This window comes from Meriones unguiculatus, chromosome 8 (assembly GCF_030254825.1).
Source record: "Meriones unguiculatus strain TT.TT164.6M chromosome 8, Bangor_MerUng_6.1, whole genome shotgun sequence".
Taxonomy (NCBI): Eukaryota; Metazoa; Chordata; class Mammalia; order Rodentia; family Muridae; genus Meriones; species Meriones unguiculatus.
In genome coordinates this window covers 56,560,956-56,579,510 of record NC_083356.1, presented here as the reverse complement: position 1 = coordinate 56,579,510, position 18,555 = coordinate 56,560,956, and the positions used below count along the sequence as shown (strand labels likewise).

At 37.0% G+C, this 18,555-nt stretch overlaps 1 protein-coding gene across 1 annotated transcript in view; it reads left to right on the top strand.

The window, feature by feature from the left end:
* Positions 1–18,555, top strand: part of Pkhd1l1 (PKHD1 like 1) — a 155,001-nt gene that overhangs the window by 38,661 nt on the left and 97,785 nt on the right. The window contains exons 20-27 of the mRNA XM_060389478.1: positions 1,146–1,295; positions 1,728–1,852; positions 2,813–2,976; positions 3,527–3,699; positions 10,854–11,001; positions 12,159–12,313; positions 15,190–15,312; positions 16,057–16,162. Of these exons, the coding sequence (XP_060245461.1) occupies positions 1,146–1,295; positions 1,728–1,852; positions 2,813–2,976; positions 3,527–3,699; positions 10,854–11,001; positions 12,159–12,313; positions 15,190–15,312; positions 16,057–16,162 (1,144 nt within the window). The remainder of the gene's footprint in view (positions 1–1,145; positions 1,296–1,727; positions 1,853–2,812; positions 2,977–3,526; positions 3,700–10,853; positions 11,002–12,158; positions 12,314–15,189; positions 15,313–16,056; positions 16,163–18,555) is intronic.

The following is an 18,555-nucleotide window of genomic DNA, read 5'->3' as shown; positions in this document are numbered from 1 at the left end:
ATGCCCAGAACCCATGTAATCCAGATGTGGTGTCGAGTTGCCATAATCCAGTTCTTGTATAGTGAGGTTGGAGGTAGAGACACAGAAATCCCCAGAAATTCACAGTCAGCTAACCTATATGTGCCACAGCAAACAAGAGAGCCTGACTCAAAGAAGGTGGAAAATGTGGACTGACTTCTAAATTTGTGCCATGACACATGTACATGCCTCACACGTATACACGCATGTGCACAAATCATTCATGCATGCACACACACAAAGATAAAGCACGGAGTCTAAGTATTTTCCATGCACACACAAAGAAAAAGCATAGGGTCTAGGTAATTATATTAGCTCAATACTCTAGAAATAACTATGAATCATTAAAGAATATAGCACATGATACTTTGCATTATCAGGTTTATTAGAAATAAAATGGAAAATCTTCAGCTAATGCCAGCCTTCTCAACGTAATTCACACATGTGTGTCTGAATGTAGCCCTACTGGCTGTAAGGTTTAGATTCCATTCCATTTCTTTACTGCTGCGTCTCTCATCACCATCCCAGCATTCTTTCCTGCGCTCTGCCTAACTTCAACTACTTGCATTTTCCAACACCAAGATCCTCCTGTTTTTGATATTTCACACAGATTTTTACCTTCTGATGTCTGTTGATCCTTTCTCTGATTTGAAAAGCTCTTGTTTATCTTTAAACACAACTCATTTGTCACTTCCAGTGAGGTTGCTTTTACATGAGTTAGATGCCTCTTATGGAGATTAACATAATTCTTAGCTCTTTTGTCCCAAGGTGTTACCCACTTCATATAAGGAGAGTGTTCTTCATTAAACTACACACAAACAAAAACCTGGTACAAAGTAATTACTAAACAAACACTCATAGAGAATAACTAAGTATCCTTAGTGAGCTTGTAGTATCAGAAAAGATGATAGGATTTGGGGAAGAGTCACATAGAGGCAGAATGTATTGTATGATTATGAATTGTAATGAACATATAAAGATTTCATAGATGGAAGAAATCATTTTAACTTAAAGTATTGAAGAAACAATGGAATTAGAGTAAGACCTTGAATAACTTTGTTGGAGATGTTGAGAGAAAAACAAGACAATAAATCACATTTTTATTTGAAATATTATTTTTTCTACAGGAACATATTAATAGAGGGCAGAAGACAGCCGAGACAGATGCTTTCTGTGGCCGGTATTCCCTGAAAAACCCAGCTGTTCTTTTTGACTCAGCACATGTTAAGCCAAATAAATTACCATATGGAGACATTTTATTATTCCCCTATAATCAGGTGAGCTTGTGAAAACTAAATGCTAATTGAATCTGGGAAATACCCTGCTAATAAAATTTCATGAAAATTTAAGACTAGGAAAAGTGCTTGCCATTTTGAATCATGTCATATTGGACAAGAATAATGATTCCTATTCTGGCTTCTGTGATCTTTCTCCTAGTGACTCTCAGAAGAAAAAAGAAGAACAGGGAGAGGGAGGGAAGGGAAAATAGTATAAGATAAATATATCACCTTTTTATGGAAATCACAATCAAATACACAATTCTTTGTTAGTTAACTGGACAAAATCTAGTTGGGTTTTTTTAATGTTTTGATATACTTTATATAAAAATGTTCAATAACTATATATTGATTTTCACTTATTTCATTTGAATTGAATAATACAATAATTGTAAAAGGTTTTTGTTGACCCCTTTCATATTTTCCATGTAGCTGTGTTTAGCATACAAAGGATCCCTGGCCAACTACATTGGTCTGAAGTTCAAGTATCAAGACAGTGGCAAGATCATTAGAAGTGCTGATAGGCAATTTGAATATAACTTTGCTTCTGGAAATACGTAAGAAATATTATGGGTTCAAAACAAGTTATTATATATATCTTATAAAGATAGTCTTGGTATTTTTGTTTACCGTGATCAAATTGGCTTCACTCCAGAGGTAATATGCAAATATAAATCAGCATATGCAAATCAGTAAACATATGCACTACAGGAATAGACTAAAGAACAGAAATCACAGAAAATTACAATAGATGCAGAAAAGACTTTTGACAAAATCCAAAATCTCTTGATGTTAAAATCCCTGAAGTGATTAGTAGTAGAAGGAACATGTCTCAACTTAACAAAGTCTACATATGATAAACCTATGGGCAATCTTATTACTAAAAGAAAAACGTCAAAGCATTTCTGCTAAAATTGGAATGAGAAGTTTCTATTCTATTTCTCACATATTTAAAAAAAAACAGCTAATTTTATTCTATCTTGTCTTCAAAAGGTGCTCTATGCCAATTGTGTTTTTTAACTTTATATCAGGATAAAAAGTTATTTTGCATCCCTGTAGATAATGCCAAGGCTACAAAGAAAACCTCTGCACATACACATTTTTCACTGTGTACATGAAAGTATTATCTTTTGTTCTACAAAATTTGGAGGGGGGGATGTTTCTTTATATGTGTATACATGTGCCTATGAGATTGTGTGCAAGTATGCACATCTATGTAAACAGCAGAGATTAACATTAGGCACATTTGTTTGTAAGTTCCCACCTTACTTTTGAGACAGAGTCTTAAGGTAAATTTGGAGCTCACCAATTGGGCTAGACTTGATAGGCATGAGCACCAGAGTTCCTCTTGTCTTGTCCCTCTGCATTCTGATTACTTTGTGCAGCAAGCACTCCCAAATAGAGCCATCTCTCTGGTCCTCTGTTCTTTAAATTGTAGCACCATTTATATTATTATGTTATATTAATTACATTATATTAATTACAAATATTAACACCAAATATTCAAAAAATTTCAGGTGGACCTACACTTGCATAGATCTTCTAGATTTCTTACAATCCAAATATGCTGGGGTAAGTTTTTCTCTACAGAGGGTTAGCTTACAAAAATCATCAGAATTCCAGTCCATCTATGTGGATGCAGTGTACATTGGACAGACCCCTACAATCTCAGCCTTGGATGGTATGTTGAGTCATTTGATATATCCTTCCAACTTCTATGTCTAGCCTGTAAAAACTTAACATGGAAATCATTGTTATACTCAGTGGTACACACAAAATGCTAACCCCTACTTATTAATGATTTGCTCTTTCACTTCCGCAATATCATGAATTAACTTTATTTTAGTGAATATGATTGTGTGGTTATTTCAAGGATGAATGATTCATAATATAGACTCTTACTACATTAGCAATTTTAATTTTATGATTCTGGATTTTGCCTGTTAATAAATGTACAATGTAAAAACGTTTTCACTTTACTTTCTTTGAAAGAAAAATCATATAGGAGAGCTGCTCTTCAGATGCAGCTATTTGACAGTGACAGCTTTGTAATAAGGCTGACCTGAAAGCTTTTGTAGACTTAAGTGATAATAATGCAAAAGTAAAAATTTTATTTCCTTGTCTTAGCATCATTTATCAAGTCCTATGCATAGACTGATACACAAATAAATTCTGCCAAAAGCATAGCAAAAACATAGCACTGCAATCTTATCTCTCACTTACTTTTTCAGAAATGCCAAAAAGAAGACCTCCAGCATTAGCAAACAGAGGAATATTTGTAAAGCATTTTCAAGTTAATCAGACCAAATTAAGTGCCTCAACTCTGACAATTCAGTATTCAATTACCATGACTTTGTATAACTGCAGTCATAATATACCTCTGATGGCTGTGAGCTTTGGGCAGGTAAGCCTAGAACTTAGTAGTTACTACTTCATGTTTGATATAGTTCACTTTCTTACTTACAAAATATCTGGTATACAATTATTATTTATTATGCCGAAGCAATGATCATAGCTTAAAGACTTATTGAGATTGAAGATTAAAGTGCTTTGAGAATTCTTTTTAAATATGTCTGTGGGGAAGACCCAGGGGAGTTTTGCCTGCATGTATGTCTTTCACCACATGTGTGCAGTGACTACAGAGAACAAGAGAGGGCGTCTGCTAACTGGAGCTGCAGTTACAGATGGTTGTGAGCTGCCTTGTAGTTGCTGGGGATTAAACCTACGTCCTTAGAAGGGCAGCCAGTGTTCTTCACCTCTGAGCCTGCAAAAGAGATTCTTAAACATACATTATTGAAGGAAAAGCTGAATGTTGCAAATTATTTCTGTTAGGAAGAGCATTTCATTTGCTTGCATCAAAATCTATACAGATCCACAAGAACTTGAGCAGTTTCTATACCACTTGAGTTATTTAAAGTCCCATCAGAATTGGATGCTAAGAGTATAATGAATATTTAAAAGCTTAATTTTCAATAAAAATGCACAATTTTTTAGCTTTGTTTCTGCAACAAAATAAAAACAAATATATAAAAGCTCAAGATTAAAATTTAATTAATTAACCCTTGTAGAGAGGCCTACAGAAAAACTCTCACCAAGTAAACAGCTTCATAACTGGACATATAAAGAAGTGAATATTCTCCAAAACATTGCCTTCACCTCGTCCTGGACCTGTGTTTAGTCTTACTGTCTTTAAGATGCTCACTGTGTACATATTTACTGTAAATGACTTGCTTAACAATAGTATAAAATGTGCTCAAGGTGGGGCTTTGTGTTTTTCAGACACAAGCATCAGCAATCTCTCATTTCCCAAGATTCCTTATTTGCACCAATAATAGCTAATTTTAATGCAGTCTTAGTTATTTCTTCAAGGTTAAACTGGAGAATATGGACCTTTTTTTGTGTTTTTACAAGCATATTCAAGTTAAATGAAGCAATACACATTATTTTAGAAACTTTAACTTTGAGGTAATTGCAAGATCACACCCAGTTGTAAAAAAATAATAAATTAAAAATAATTTCATATTCCTCAGTCAACAATCACTTCTCATACAAATAACATAGCATAATAGGGTAATGAAAAAAACTGATCAACCCACCGAGTAATCTTACACAGATTTTGTCAGTTTTGAGTGGACTCGTTGTGTGTGTGTGTGTGTATTTGAACCTCTACACTTGGATAGGATCATCAGACCCTCACCAGAAACGTACTGTGACGTGCTCCACCATGTTAACCTTCTATAGCCACAGCCACTTTCTCCATAAGCTTCCTGCCACCGATCTTTATCTGACAGCCCTTGATCTGTCTACCCAATTCTGTCATTTCAACATATTGAGACTTTAAGCAATAAAATGACATATAATCTCCTAAGATTGCCCCTCTCTCACAGCAAAATTTTTATGAAATCCTTCCATATTGCCTGATGGCTTGTGAGTAGGGTTTACTGTCATGCACATGTCACAGTTCGGCCACTACTTACTGAAAGACATTCAGGTGCTTTGCTCTTCAGTGTTATTTTGAATGTGATTTTGGGAGAAAGTTAATTTATAGGTTTCAAACCTAAGTCTTCATTTTTGGGTGCTGTTTGCAGAACAGCTACAATTACAGGGTAATTTGGGAAGTACAACTATGGCTCTCTAGAGACAATGTAAACTCTTTTCCAAAATGGACACACTACTATAGATTCCTCCTAGAAGTATGGGAACGATACAGATTCCGCACAAATTTTCCAGCATTTTGTTGTTCTCACTATTTTTTTCATTTTATCCATAGATAAATGAAAAAAATTGATAGATGATATTAATTCCATCATTTTATGTACTTCTTCAACCACTCATATATTTTCTATGGAGTGCCCACTTACGATTTTGCACACTTTTATTATTTTTTAATATTTTTTATTTTTAAATAATTTTATATATTCACTTGTATCCCAGCTGTAGCCCTCTCCCTCTTTCCCTCCCAATCCTCCCCTCCCTCCCTCATCTCCTCCCTGCCCCCTTCCGAGTCCACTGAGAGGGGGTGTCCTCCTCTCCTTTCATCTGGCCCTAGCTTATCAGGTATCTTCAGGATGGTTGCAATGTCCTTGTCTGTGGCCTAGCAAGGCTGCTCCTCCCTCAGGGGGGAGGGGAAGCTCATGAGTTCATGTCAGAAACAATTCCTGTTCCCCTTACTAGGGAACCCACTTGGATGTTGAGCTACCATGGACTCTGTCTGAGCAGGGTTGTAGGTTATATCCATGATTTTGCACATTTTTAATTTGATTATTTATTGTGTGTTTTTTAAGTTTTTCAACATCTTTACACATTTCTCAACAAACATTTTTCTCTAGACTCTAGTTTGCCTTTTCGTCCTCATTGTAAAGTCTCCCAGAAAGTGCTTAGTTATGTTTGGTTCCAATTCATGTGTTTTTAGTGCTCCTGATTTCAAATCTGAGAATATTAACTCAGGGTTTTGGCTCCCAAGACTTTCTATTTCATACTTATGCTCTGACCCACTCTAGGTTGAGCTTTAATAAGGTTTGGTCTTAGGATAGTACATATTTGCTTATTACTCTAGTTACTCTGGTATCAGTTATTAAAGATACTTTCATTCCTCTATTGGATTATTCCTACAAATTTTGGAAAGCATTACTTAAGCACATTTTGTAGTTATAGTTATATTTATGTGTTCTGCTCCATTCTGTCTATGTATTTTCTTTCACAATACCACACTCTCTTGTTACTATGGCTACATAGTAAGACTGAACACTGAATAGAATGGGTTCTTTTGCCTTTTTCTTCTTGTGTTGAAGCGCTTTATTTTAGGTCTGTCTTCATATAAATTCTGTTCCAGTTCTTTGTGCCTACAGAGTGTCTTGCTGATATTTTGATAACAATTGCATTAAATCTATAGATTGTTTTTGAGTAATAGTACCAATATTATGCTGAGTATTCTAGTTTATAAAATATCTCTCATTTATTTTAATCTTCTTATGTTTTTACAAAAACAGTGTTTTAGCCATTCTTTGATTATATTTTACTAGGCTTTTGCAATTTGTTAGATCAGATCCAGACCATGGGTGTTTGGTCTCTGTGTGTGTGTTTGTATGTGAGTGTTGTATCAGCACATGTTGTGGTATATGTAAATGCACATATGTAGAGGCCAGAAGATGATATAAGATGCCATGCTATATCAGTCTCCACTCTATATTCTTGAGATTGGGTCTCACTCTGTACCCTAGCTGAGCTGGGGGTCTAACTTCCTGTCTCTTTCTCTACAGCTGTGGGGTCACTGGCATTTGTGACTGGCCATCTTTTTCATGTGGCTGTTGGGATACAATCTCAGATCGCCATGCTTGCATAGCAGGTGCTCTCACCGGCTGAGCCTTCTCACCAGCCCCTAGAATATGTTTTGCTAGACTTGTATGTAACTATTTCAACTTTGAAGCAATTATAAATGGTCTTATTTTTATTGGAAATAGATTCTCCTCTCATAAAACACATTTGGACCACAGTTCCCCTTTTTCCACTCCTCCCAGAACCCGCTCTACCCATTCTCCCCTCTCCTCTAGATCCAATCCCCTTCCAATTCTCTTCAGAAAGGAGCAGGCCCCCAAGAGACAACAACCAAGCACAACAAAATAAGTTACAATAAGATAAGACAGAAGCCTTCATATTGAGGCTGGACAAGAAACCAAATAGGAGAAAAAGAATCCCAAGAGCTCGCAAAACAGACACACCAGTTCTCGCTGTTTGTAGTTCCGCAAAGACACTAAGCTAACAGCCACACAGACAGCCTGGTGCAGACCTGTGCAGGCCCAGAGCTTGCTGCTTCAGACGAAGCCCATATGAGCCCTGCCTAGTTGATTCTGTGGACCGTGTTCTCCTGGTGTCCTCCACCCCCTCTGACTCCTATAATATTTCCTCCCCTTCTTCTGTGGGAGTTCCCCAAGCTCTGAGTGTAGGGACCTACCTGATGGAGACCTCCAATTTAGACCCCTTCTGCCTATAGTGAATTGCTGCAGTCTTTTTGCACCCACGCTTATCTCTGACAGGGGAAGCCCCTCTGATGTTGACTGGACAAGGTCCCAATCTATGATTGTAGTACTTATCATTAGTAGTACCTTAATTAATTATTTGGGGGAGGGGGGGTCACTAGTATTTGGTTCTACTTTGGGTCTCTGGGCTATACAGTCCCTAGTTCCTGATCATCCTGGCCGTGCAAGGTATGGAGTCCCTCTCATTGCATGGGCCTCAAGTTAAACCGGACATTGGTTGGCCACTCTGGCAAATTATACCCCACCATTGGCCAGCACGTCTTACAGACAGGACAGACTGTAGGTTGGAAGATTTTTTTGGCTGAATTGGTGTCTATATTTCTCTTTCAGTACCAATGTGTTGAGTTCTCGGAGAAAGCTGAAAAAACTCCCTTCAGACACGGAAACTTAAAATGCAAGCTTTAAGGATCAGAATATAAAGTAAATAAATAAATACATATATATTAAAAAATGCAAGCTTTAAAAATAAAGTGCAAGCTTTATTTTCTGCCCATGCAACAGAGGCAGGCAGCTCGGGATCTGAACCGTGTCCCCACGGAAGGCTGTACTGCATATTTAAAGGATGAAAGCCTCAAGGCAAAGGGGGACTTTGGTGAGTGGTGAGGTCATCCGATCAAATTTTACCATTAAGGGTTAAGCAAGGAAGTATCTGTTGGAGACTGTGCCCTTAACTATTCCCTAGACATCCGGTCTGGAATTCACGGTCCCTAATTCCTCCTCCTAGACACTCAAGTTGACAAGGGAACGAAGGAGCAGGTCATCTGTAGTTTCTGAAGGGTTAGCAAGCAATATGTTTTTACAGCTTGGGCACCTTGGTTAAGATAACAGCAAGTTTTACATTCTTTTACCAGTTTAACAGACAATTAGGAAAATACTTCCAGGGCAGGATAGGAGTAGGTTCTGCAAGCTTATCAGAGATCAGACCTCTACTCTTGCCTGATGCATCTAAAACAAAAAGGGGGAACTGTAGAGAGCTGCGTAATGCCCCGCCTTAAAGATGGAGCTGGTTTCCGCCTTCCACCTTCCCGATGGTGAGTGCTCTCTGTCACGAACAACTCCACATTTGGCTAAGGCTGAGGATCTGGCTTGCTTCCATGTATGTGGACCTATATGCATTGCCCACATGGCATGCTGGGGTTGGCTACCCAGAGGCTATTTAAGCTGTGGGCTGGCTTTCCCCAGGGTCAAATGATTGTTCAAGGTTCCTGAATAAACTGCATTGAAAAAAAAAAGAATATGAACCTAGTTTGACCCTGCTAACAAAATGAGGGAGCAAAACTGCCTTTGAGCAATCTGGGGTGAAAAGTTGCTCTCAGAAGTGTGGTCTCTGGAGGTGAAGGCTTCACGCAGACACCAACTCTTTCTGTTCACTGAGCTATGTGGATGTTGTCTTTGGCAAGGGGACCCCACTGTCAGTTTTCAGAGAGAGAGCCTCTGTCCTAGCATCAGCCTGGGTTGTTTGGGGATCTCCATGGAACCCAAACAATTCAACCAAATGCAATCCCAGCCCACCACTGAAAGCCTTGCCTGGCTACAAAAGATGGCCTCTTGAGACTCAGGATCATATTCTCCACTACCAGGAGTCCTCCTGAGTGTCATGTTCATAGATTCCAGAAAATTTCCACCGCACTAGGTTTCCACACCATTCCCCAAATGCCCCCTCCAATACCAGCCTTCTGCCTCCACACTCTCTCTCTCCATTCCTCCTCCCCCGACCCTGAGCCCCCTGCTCCACTTTCCATCAGCCCTAGTCCACCTGCAAAATCTATGTCCCTTCCCAGGGAGATCAAGATCCATGTGTCCCACCCCTCCTTCAGACCCCTACTTTTTACCTATCCTTTTCTAGATCTGTGGCTTTTAGCTTGATTCTCATTTCTTTAACAGCTAATAGCCATGTATTTGTGAATACATAAATGATTTTGATATTTTAAATGATTTCCAAGTATTTGTTGTGTGTATTTGGAATAATGGTTGGGTTCTTGTTGTTGTTCATTCTATATCCTTGAACCTTGATGAACTCACTGAGTTTTTAAGAAGTAACTTTGGTTATTGAGAGCATGTTAGATCAAGGAAAAAGATCAGTCATTCCTGGGAGCTTTTCCCGTGACTCTCCTATTTTGCCTTCTATTATCAATAATTAGCTTTTCTTATTTTTAAACTTCATTCCGATAGAATCATACATGTTTACATGATTTTAATCAAGGTTTCCTTATCAATTTTGCAAGATTCATTTTGTTATCTTTAGTGAGAGTTCAATCTTTTGAATTGCTGCATATCATAGCACAAAGAAAACACAGTTTTTCCTTTTTATTGATGGAGGTTAGTGTCATTTCTAATCTTTGGCATGGATAAAATTGGCAAGTACACACACACACACCCACACACACACATTTTTCTATCATTTATGTTACTTATTTCTATATGAGTTTCGGTTCCACAAAACTGGCAGAACACTCTGAATAGCCAGAAATAAAAAAATAAAAAATAAAAGATCATATTCCTCAGTATACTTACAACCTATGACTGTCAATAGCACATACTGCTTCTGTTAGTTGATTGGTGTTCAACACCTTAAGAATGTTTAGTGATGCTGGGACAGTCACACTTCTGACCACATAACCCTTTATATTGTTGGTTATGTATCTACAGTTTTAGTTGTTTGATAGTGCTGATTCCATCTCACAATTCTTTGCCTCTACAGTGTGTGCTTTGTACCTTGAACAGAATGCTTGCTTGATAAATATTTGTTCCTTGAGTGATGGAGGGTATGCTCTGAATTAATGAGGTATTACTGCGATTCCAGCTGATGGCTGCACGGATGACTGCGTTGACTTTGGCCTCATTATTGCAGCTATATAGGCATGGCCTGTGTTGATTTATGGAGCTCTTCTTAATGTCCTGAAGAATCCTGAATATATGAGGCTCATTTATGTCGTGTCACAGGATCCTACACGATGAAATGGAAATTGTGTTAGCCATTGTTAGGTTTAATCATTCTATCAATATTTATTTTGGAAATTAGATAATCACAAACGAGACAAAGAATGAGTTGGTTTACAGAGGAAATAATTGGCCAGGGGAGTCAAAGATTCGTATTAAAAAAATTCAAGAAGCTTCTCCACCTATAAGTGGCAGCTTTGACATTCAAGCTTATGGACATATCCTGAAAGGTATATTTAAAATGTTCAGAGGTATATCAATATTGCTCAATATACATTGTTTATTAAATATTAACTATTATTGTTTTAATAATTACTGTATATGGTTATCTTATATTGAAATATCTAAATAAATGATGAATAATAATAATATGTGTCATAATAAAGTAAGTAATAACATTTTGTATCAGAATTGTTCTTTTAGTAATTCAGGAAGTAATACATCCATCTAAAGCCAATGTTATCAGTTATAAGCCATTTTTATTGAAAACTAATATATAATTTTGTTTTATTTAAAATATGTTTGTTTTATTTACAACAAAATTATAACAGACTCTTAATAATCCTTTTCTAAAGGGGTTGAAATTATGGTCTTATACAAAGTTACAGCCTTATATGATGCATTGAAAAAAATTATTACTGTGGTATCTAGAAATATTAAATATTTAATATTAAATAATAGTAAAGTAGTACAAAATGGGATTAAAATAATATTTTTAAATAAATCTTAACTAAATCATGTAAATATGTGCTCTTCTGTCCAAAATGGTGTCTATTACCATGTGTCCACTCAACTCTCGGACTGTAATAAGCACCATATATTGAGATAAATAACATTTGTGTGGTTTAATACTTGTTTCATATTAGATTTGGTATCTATTTAGTTTTACTTTATAAAATATTACTACTAACACTAGAAAAATATTAATTTATGTCTGTGTTTCACAGTCTTTATCATATGGACAGTAAGTGCTAATTTAAACTATATTTTTGGTACACTTATTTCTAATGACACTTTCTACATGATTTATATAATTAAAATTGTCAGTAAGAAGAAACAATATTATCTAGAATAACTGACATTTGAGTTTGTTTTTCGGTGCCTTTTCAAGTATAACTGATTTCGTTTCCAAAAGTTTCTCTTACATTCATGTCTTATAGATTCTCCAAAAAGTAAACTGATACTCAAAAATATTTAAACCAAGACAACAAGAGATTCATTACTCATGTAATTTTGTTTCTCTTTAATACATAAACTCTTGGGATAGAAGTCTAAACTTCTCTTTGACAGTACTGGAATAGATCTGTGATTGACAAATGATACTTTACACACACAATCCCTTCGACAGTGCTCAGGCTGTTATTTTTTGCTCCTTTCTGTGACACAGGCATCCCTGCTGATGTGCCAGCCACAGACTTGCAGTTTTCCCTGCAGAGCCTGGAAGAAATAGGACAAGTCTCAGTAAGCAGAGAGGGAATGTGTGCTGGCTACTCATGGAGCATCAAGTGGAAAAGCCCCTGTGGAAGGCAACCTCTTCTGCAGGTCCCGTCATTAGAACAGCTTCTGTTTCCTGCCCTGCGCTCTTTGCTAATTTACACTCTTCCTTGTCCTAAAACAACCTCGAGACCGAGGAGTTTTCAAAACCAACCCATAAGCTATTTGTATTTTGTCTTTGTTATGTTTGTATTTTTTTAACATAGGGTCTCACTATGTAGCCTTGGCTGGACTGCCGCTTGCTATGTAGAGCAGGCTAGTGTTGAATGGGTAGAAATATGGACGGAAATCCACCTGCCTTTGCCTCCCACGTGCTGGGATTAAAGGTGTGTGTCACCATACCCAGCTCATAAACATTTTTTAAGTTATTTGAACAGAAGAAAACTATTCTGCATTAGAATGACCAAGCAAGTGTGCTGTTTTTTTTTTTTTGTGGGGTTTTTTTTGTTTGTTTGTTTGTTTTTCTTTTATTTTTTTTTTTCATAAAGAATAGCTGTTGGTATGGAAGGGGAGGAGGACCTCCCCTATCAGTGGATTTGGGGAGGGGCATGGGAGGAGAAGAGGAAAGGAAGGTGGGATTGGGAGGGGACAAGGGAGGATCTACAGCTGGTAAACAAAGTGAATAAATAATAATTAATAAAAAACAAATTAATTTAAAAAAGAATAGCTGTTTAAATCCCAGTGCTTTTGGAAAAAGCCAATAGGTATTGTGAGAAAACCCTTGATGGTACACAGGCAGAATCAGTCTCACAAATAAATTCTGCTGCAATTTAGACAGGGCACATGAATAATTAGTCTCATTACCTATAATTCTTCTGAGACTGAAAACTCTTGTTATTGTAGAGATGGTATGTTTAAGTCTAATCTAAAGTTGCCATCTACTGTTATATTTTGCACATCAAAGTAGTAGAAGAATGAATGCCAATTTGTGTGAAGAAGAACTGGAGGCACACAGAACCTAAAACTATAACAAGGCTTCTGCAACTAGTCAATGAGCAGGACACTCTGGGCTTTGTGTTTAATGCACACCTACACACACACACACGGACAATGTTTTTTAGTGATGATGAAGTGTGAGGAAGCACTCCTTCTTATACCCTGCTAGATAGACCAGCTTTTTCAAGGATTTTGTAGTACCAACTTAATATATGGCTACCTGTGATCTGTCATATAATTCTCCCCTATTGGAATAGTAAGCCAAATACAAGATGGCACAAGCAAAAAGGTAGTAACCACAGCGTCATTTTCCCCGTATAAATGTAGAAACCTAAATCTCTTCAAAGGGAAAATCATTGTTGAAATCACAGAATCCTCTAATGACTATTATGTGGCCATACGTTATGCCGTGAGGTGAAGAAGGTGAAGAGCTCTACTCGGAAAATGTCTTTATTAGGGAGATAGGAAAGCAGGAGACAAAAACACATAGAACTATGTAAACAAAATTCATCGTGCAAAATATAACAGTTATAAAGACGCAGAGGTTCTTTTACAGACACTTGCTTGGAACTAGAATTCTAAAATTTTCTAACTTAGACAGGCCTCCTCTTGCTAGCTCTGCTCATTTCTGGTATCCATCTCTGCTCTTTCCCTCCAGTCTCCATTGCTTATTTATTATTGCTGTTTGTTATCACAGGCTCATGCATAGTCCTTCATGGAGGCACCTATGTCTTTGTTAGTGCCCTGATATATCAGAAAGTTGCCATAGGGAAATATGGACTTTGACATAATTAGATTAAACATATGGATGTAATTTTATTCTATTTTTTAATTTAATTTAATTTTTATTTTTATTATTAGTTACATTTTATTAACTCTATATCCCACTCCCTCATTCCCTCCCAAGCACACCCTCCCTCCCTCATCTCCTCCCTGCCCCTTTCCAAGTCCACTGATTGGGGAGGACCTCCTCTCCTTTCATCTGACCCTGTTTTATCAGGTATCTTTAGGACTGGCTGCAAAGTCCTCCTCTGTGGCCCAGCAGGACTGCTCCTCCCTTGGGGGATGGGGAGGTCAAAGAGCCAGTCATTGAGTTCCTGTCAGAAATAGTTTCTGTTCCCCTTACTATGGGAAATCAGTTGGTTACTGAGCTACCACAGGCTTCATCCGGGCAGAGGTTTGAGGTTATATCCATACATGATCCTTTGTGGAGTGTCAGTCTCAGAAAAGACCTCTGTGCCCAGATATATTTGGTCCTTGTGGAGCTCCTATCCTCTCCAGGTCATACTAACTCCCCCTTCTTTCATATGATTCCATAAACTCTGCTGAAGGTTTGATTATGTGTCTTACTTTGATACACTGCTAGGTAGAGTCTCTCAGGGGCCCTCTGCGGTAAGCTTCTGTCCTGTTACTTGTTTTCTCCTACATCCAGTGCACATACCATTTGTCTTTCTAAGTGAGGATTGATCTTCTTACCCCAGGTCTTCTTTCTTGTTTATCTTCTTTAGGTATATAGATTTCATTATGTTTATCATATCTTATAGGTCTATATAAGTGAGTATATACTATGGCTCGCCCAAATCTCATTCTATTTTTATGACTAAAAGAAAATATAATTCCAGAATGAGATACCAGGATAGCCAGAGATGAAAAATACTGAAGGGAAAAAATAACTTTTTAATTATTTATTAATAATTTACCAAAGTAACTGTATTTAGAAAGAGCAGAGAACATTTTCAGCTATAGAGTTAAATAAGTTTGTTTTATTTAGATTTATTCATATTTTAATTAATGCAACATATTAAAATGCAATGGTTTTACTAATTTTTTGAATTGATTATAGTTATTCTAGAAAAGGTTTTTTCAATTAAACGTGACTAAATTTTTTCATTTTTTTACAACTGTAAGCTTTTACTTAGCTTCACTCACACTTAAATTGATCATATTCTCCATCGCTATTCTAATAAATTCATCTTGTGCAAAAACAGGTTAATGATTCCAACATTACTGGAGAAAAGGCTAACGTGACAGTTACCACTCTAAAGGAGGGTGGCTTATTTAGACAGCGTATACCTGGAGACATGCTTCGCACACCTAACCAGAAACCACAGGTATTTTCAAGCTGTTCTCATGACATTTTTACTTTCAAATGTGTGACTAATTTGTACCGATGTACCAAAGACCTGGTAAAACAAAATTGTTTTCAGCTGTAGTTCCCTGAGAACATTTTGTTTGAGAGTTGACCAGTTTATTTTTATTTTCCCACTTCTTCCTAACTATTCTTCCTAAAATTATCTTCCTAATGGTAAAAGAACTTTTTGAAAAATCTACCACTGACATAATTAGTAGCATTTATAGCATTCGTGTCAGACAATTATTAATTTTGTTACTTTAGTGATGAGAATACTAAAATATATTGAGTATAGGTGACTTTTCTTAAAGCAACCTCTACTTTTCTTCATAGCACTAATTAAAACAGTGTTTCAATGATTTATTTTGTATAAGTTTTATCCTACGTTTACTATAAACTGGATGACAGCAAGAATGCCATCTGTTTTCTTTCATGTATTTTCTATATTCCTCTTTACAACTGCATCAGAAGCCTAATGGTATGTTTGCAATACAAATAAATAGATTAATGAATGAATGAATACACGAATGAATAAGATGTCATAGCAGAATTCATAAACATTTCGTAGACAAATAACATTTTATGTGTTCCATATCTTGTGCATTAAGACTATACTTTTGGGGATTATTACTATATTCTGCTTCAAAATTCTGTGCATGTTATACTGAGCTCTGCTGTCTCTTTAGCCATGTTCACTTCTGGGTCTGTGTTTCTTGACTTGAAGGTTGAAGTCTATGTCAATGGAATTGCAGCCAAATGTTCAGGTGACTGTGGGTTTACATGGGATCCCACGACTACTCCCCTGATCTTGACAACAACACCTTCTGAAGGTACTGCTTTGCTTTCAAACTAGAAATACAAGGTGGAGGACAGCTAGAAAAATGTAACTTCTGATAATGATCTTTAAATATATGTCACTAACTAAAGTAAGCAAATAGCTCAACATAGTGAAAGCTATTTATCAGCTGAAACTATGGAAAGAAGCACTTGTTATTTACTTGGAAAAAACTCTACATATGCAACCAAAGTATGTCATTAATCTCTCTGTTCCTTACTTTTACAAGTTAGAATCCGTCTGTGTAATTTCTCTGTGACTTTGGACATTGTTCTTTCACTTGACCAGTGTATGTATTAACATCCATCATGTGAGAACTCTTACAGCAGAGCTAGCAACTAGGCAAGCAGTAGGATAGCTAGGGTTTAACAAAAGGGAACTGAGTACTCACTTTGAGAAAACAGAACAATTAATGCCAAGAACTCAACTCAACCTAGGGGATGCATAAAAAGGCTTTTTTTTTAATGCACTTTTTTTTATTAGTTACATTTTATTAAGTCTGTATCGCAGGTATATCCTACTCCTTCATTCTCTCCCAATCCCACCCTCCTTTCCTCATCTCCTCCCTGCCCCTTTCCAAATCCATTGATTGGGGAGGACCTCTTCCCCTTTCATCTGACCCTGTTTTATCAGGTATCTTCAGGACTGGCTGCAAAGTCCTCCTCTGTGGCCTAGCAGGACTGCTCCTCCCTTGGGAGGTGGGTAGGTCAAAGAGCCTGCCATTGAGTTCATGTCATAAATAGTCCTTGTTCCCCTTACTAGGGAAAACCAATTGTTTACTGAGCTACCACAGGCTACATCTGAGCAGAGGTTCTAGGTTATATCCATACATGGTCCTTGGTGGAGTATCAAGGACCATGTATGTATAAAAAGGCTTTTATTCGCCTTCTACAATTGTCTCAGAGCTTATTGCCTCTCTCTGCTAATGTAGGCTTAGTCCTGAAAACTTCCAGCCTCTGTACAATCTTTCCTAGGCCTAGAACCTTTTTAGCCTTTGAGACTTATTGCTGAATAAGCTTACCCTTTCTTGTTATTTCTAAGCTCTAGGATGGATGGTTCAATTTATCTATACTGGTTCAAATTCCTTTCCCAGCTGACTTAGTCAACCTGGCTTTTCTCTCACCCCCTGAATTGCTCTTCTTGGCCTCAAACTAACTCCAGCAATCTGCTCTCATCTCCTGGCTCCTTTCATTCTTTGGCTTGTTCTGTCTCTGTATCTAGCTTGTTCTCTCTCTGCAACCATGTCTCTCTACTATCGTCCCAGTAAAACTGCCTCCTCTCTGTATTGCCCCTTAAGTAGCTTCCCTTTCATCTCTCTTCTCCTGAGAGTTGGGTGTATCCTACTCTATCAAGTCTTTCTCTGCTTCATGAGTATTTCTGCCACACAATTAGACATCACTTTCAAACATGGATGCTTCCTTCTACAAACTAACTACCTTCATTGCTTGGGATTAAAGGATGTGCCACCATACTGGGACCTAAGCTTTTCTTTACCTGATACTTGCTCTATACCAGGCTGGCCTTGTATTCAGATCTGCTTGCCTCTATCTCCTGGATTAAAAGCATGTTTGTATTCCAGCTGAATCACACAGACTTAGAAGGTCTTTAGATTGCTTGTCAGAACTGCCATGTTCTGAATTAAATTCCTCTACAGGGATGCATTATTATTCGGGGAAAATGTGATTGTGTTTTTTGAGTGAGCTCCTGAAAAATTAAATACGCATCAGGGATAAGGACTATAAAGGGTGAGTTTTTAACCATAGTGATGAATTCAGAAATAATAACCTTATATTTAGTCTTAGTAGCTGATAGGAAACCTTATATGGTTTGTGTTCTTGCATTTGCTAGTGATTTTTCCATTTTTCTATGCAGTTCCTAAAACTTATTTAGGGCTGGAATAAGTAACAACCTGAGTTTGCTTTTATTATGTTTGATCAAATTAAAAATAATGGAATAAGATATTAAGTACAATAAAAATATCCATATTTTCTTCACTGACAATTGTCTGCTTACATTTTTATATGCATTCCAATCACCAGCTTAAAATATTAGGAGAGGCTAAAATCCTCTATAAATATTGTAGCTCTCCTAGCCCGCACAGCTCTCTGAGGCAACCACAATTAGTAGTTCTGTTTGTTTTCTTCCATGCTGTTTAATGCTTTTTGTGTTTGAGATACATGTATAGTAACTGTGGGAGGGGCATGTTTGTGTGTCTGTGTCTTTGTGTGTCTGTGTGCATGTGGTGGGAAAGAAAGGTTAATCTTTGGTGTCATTTCTCAGGGGCTGTCTACTTTGCTTTATCTATAGTTAGAATATGTTTATAATATATAATAATTAGTTTTTTATGACATTTTCATACATGCATTTTGATCATATTCATCCTTTATT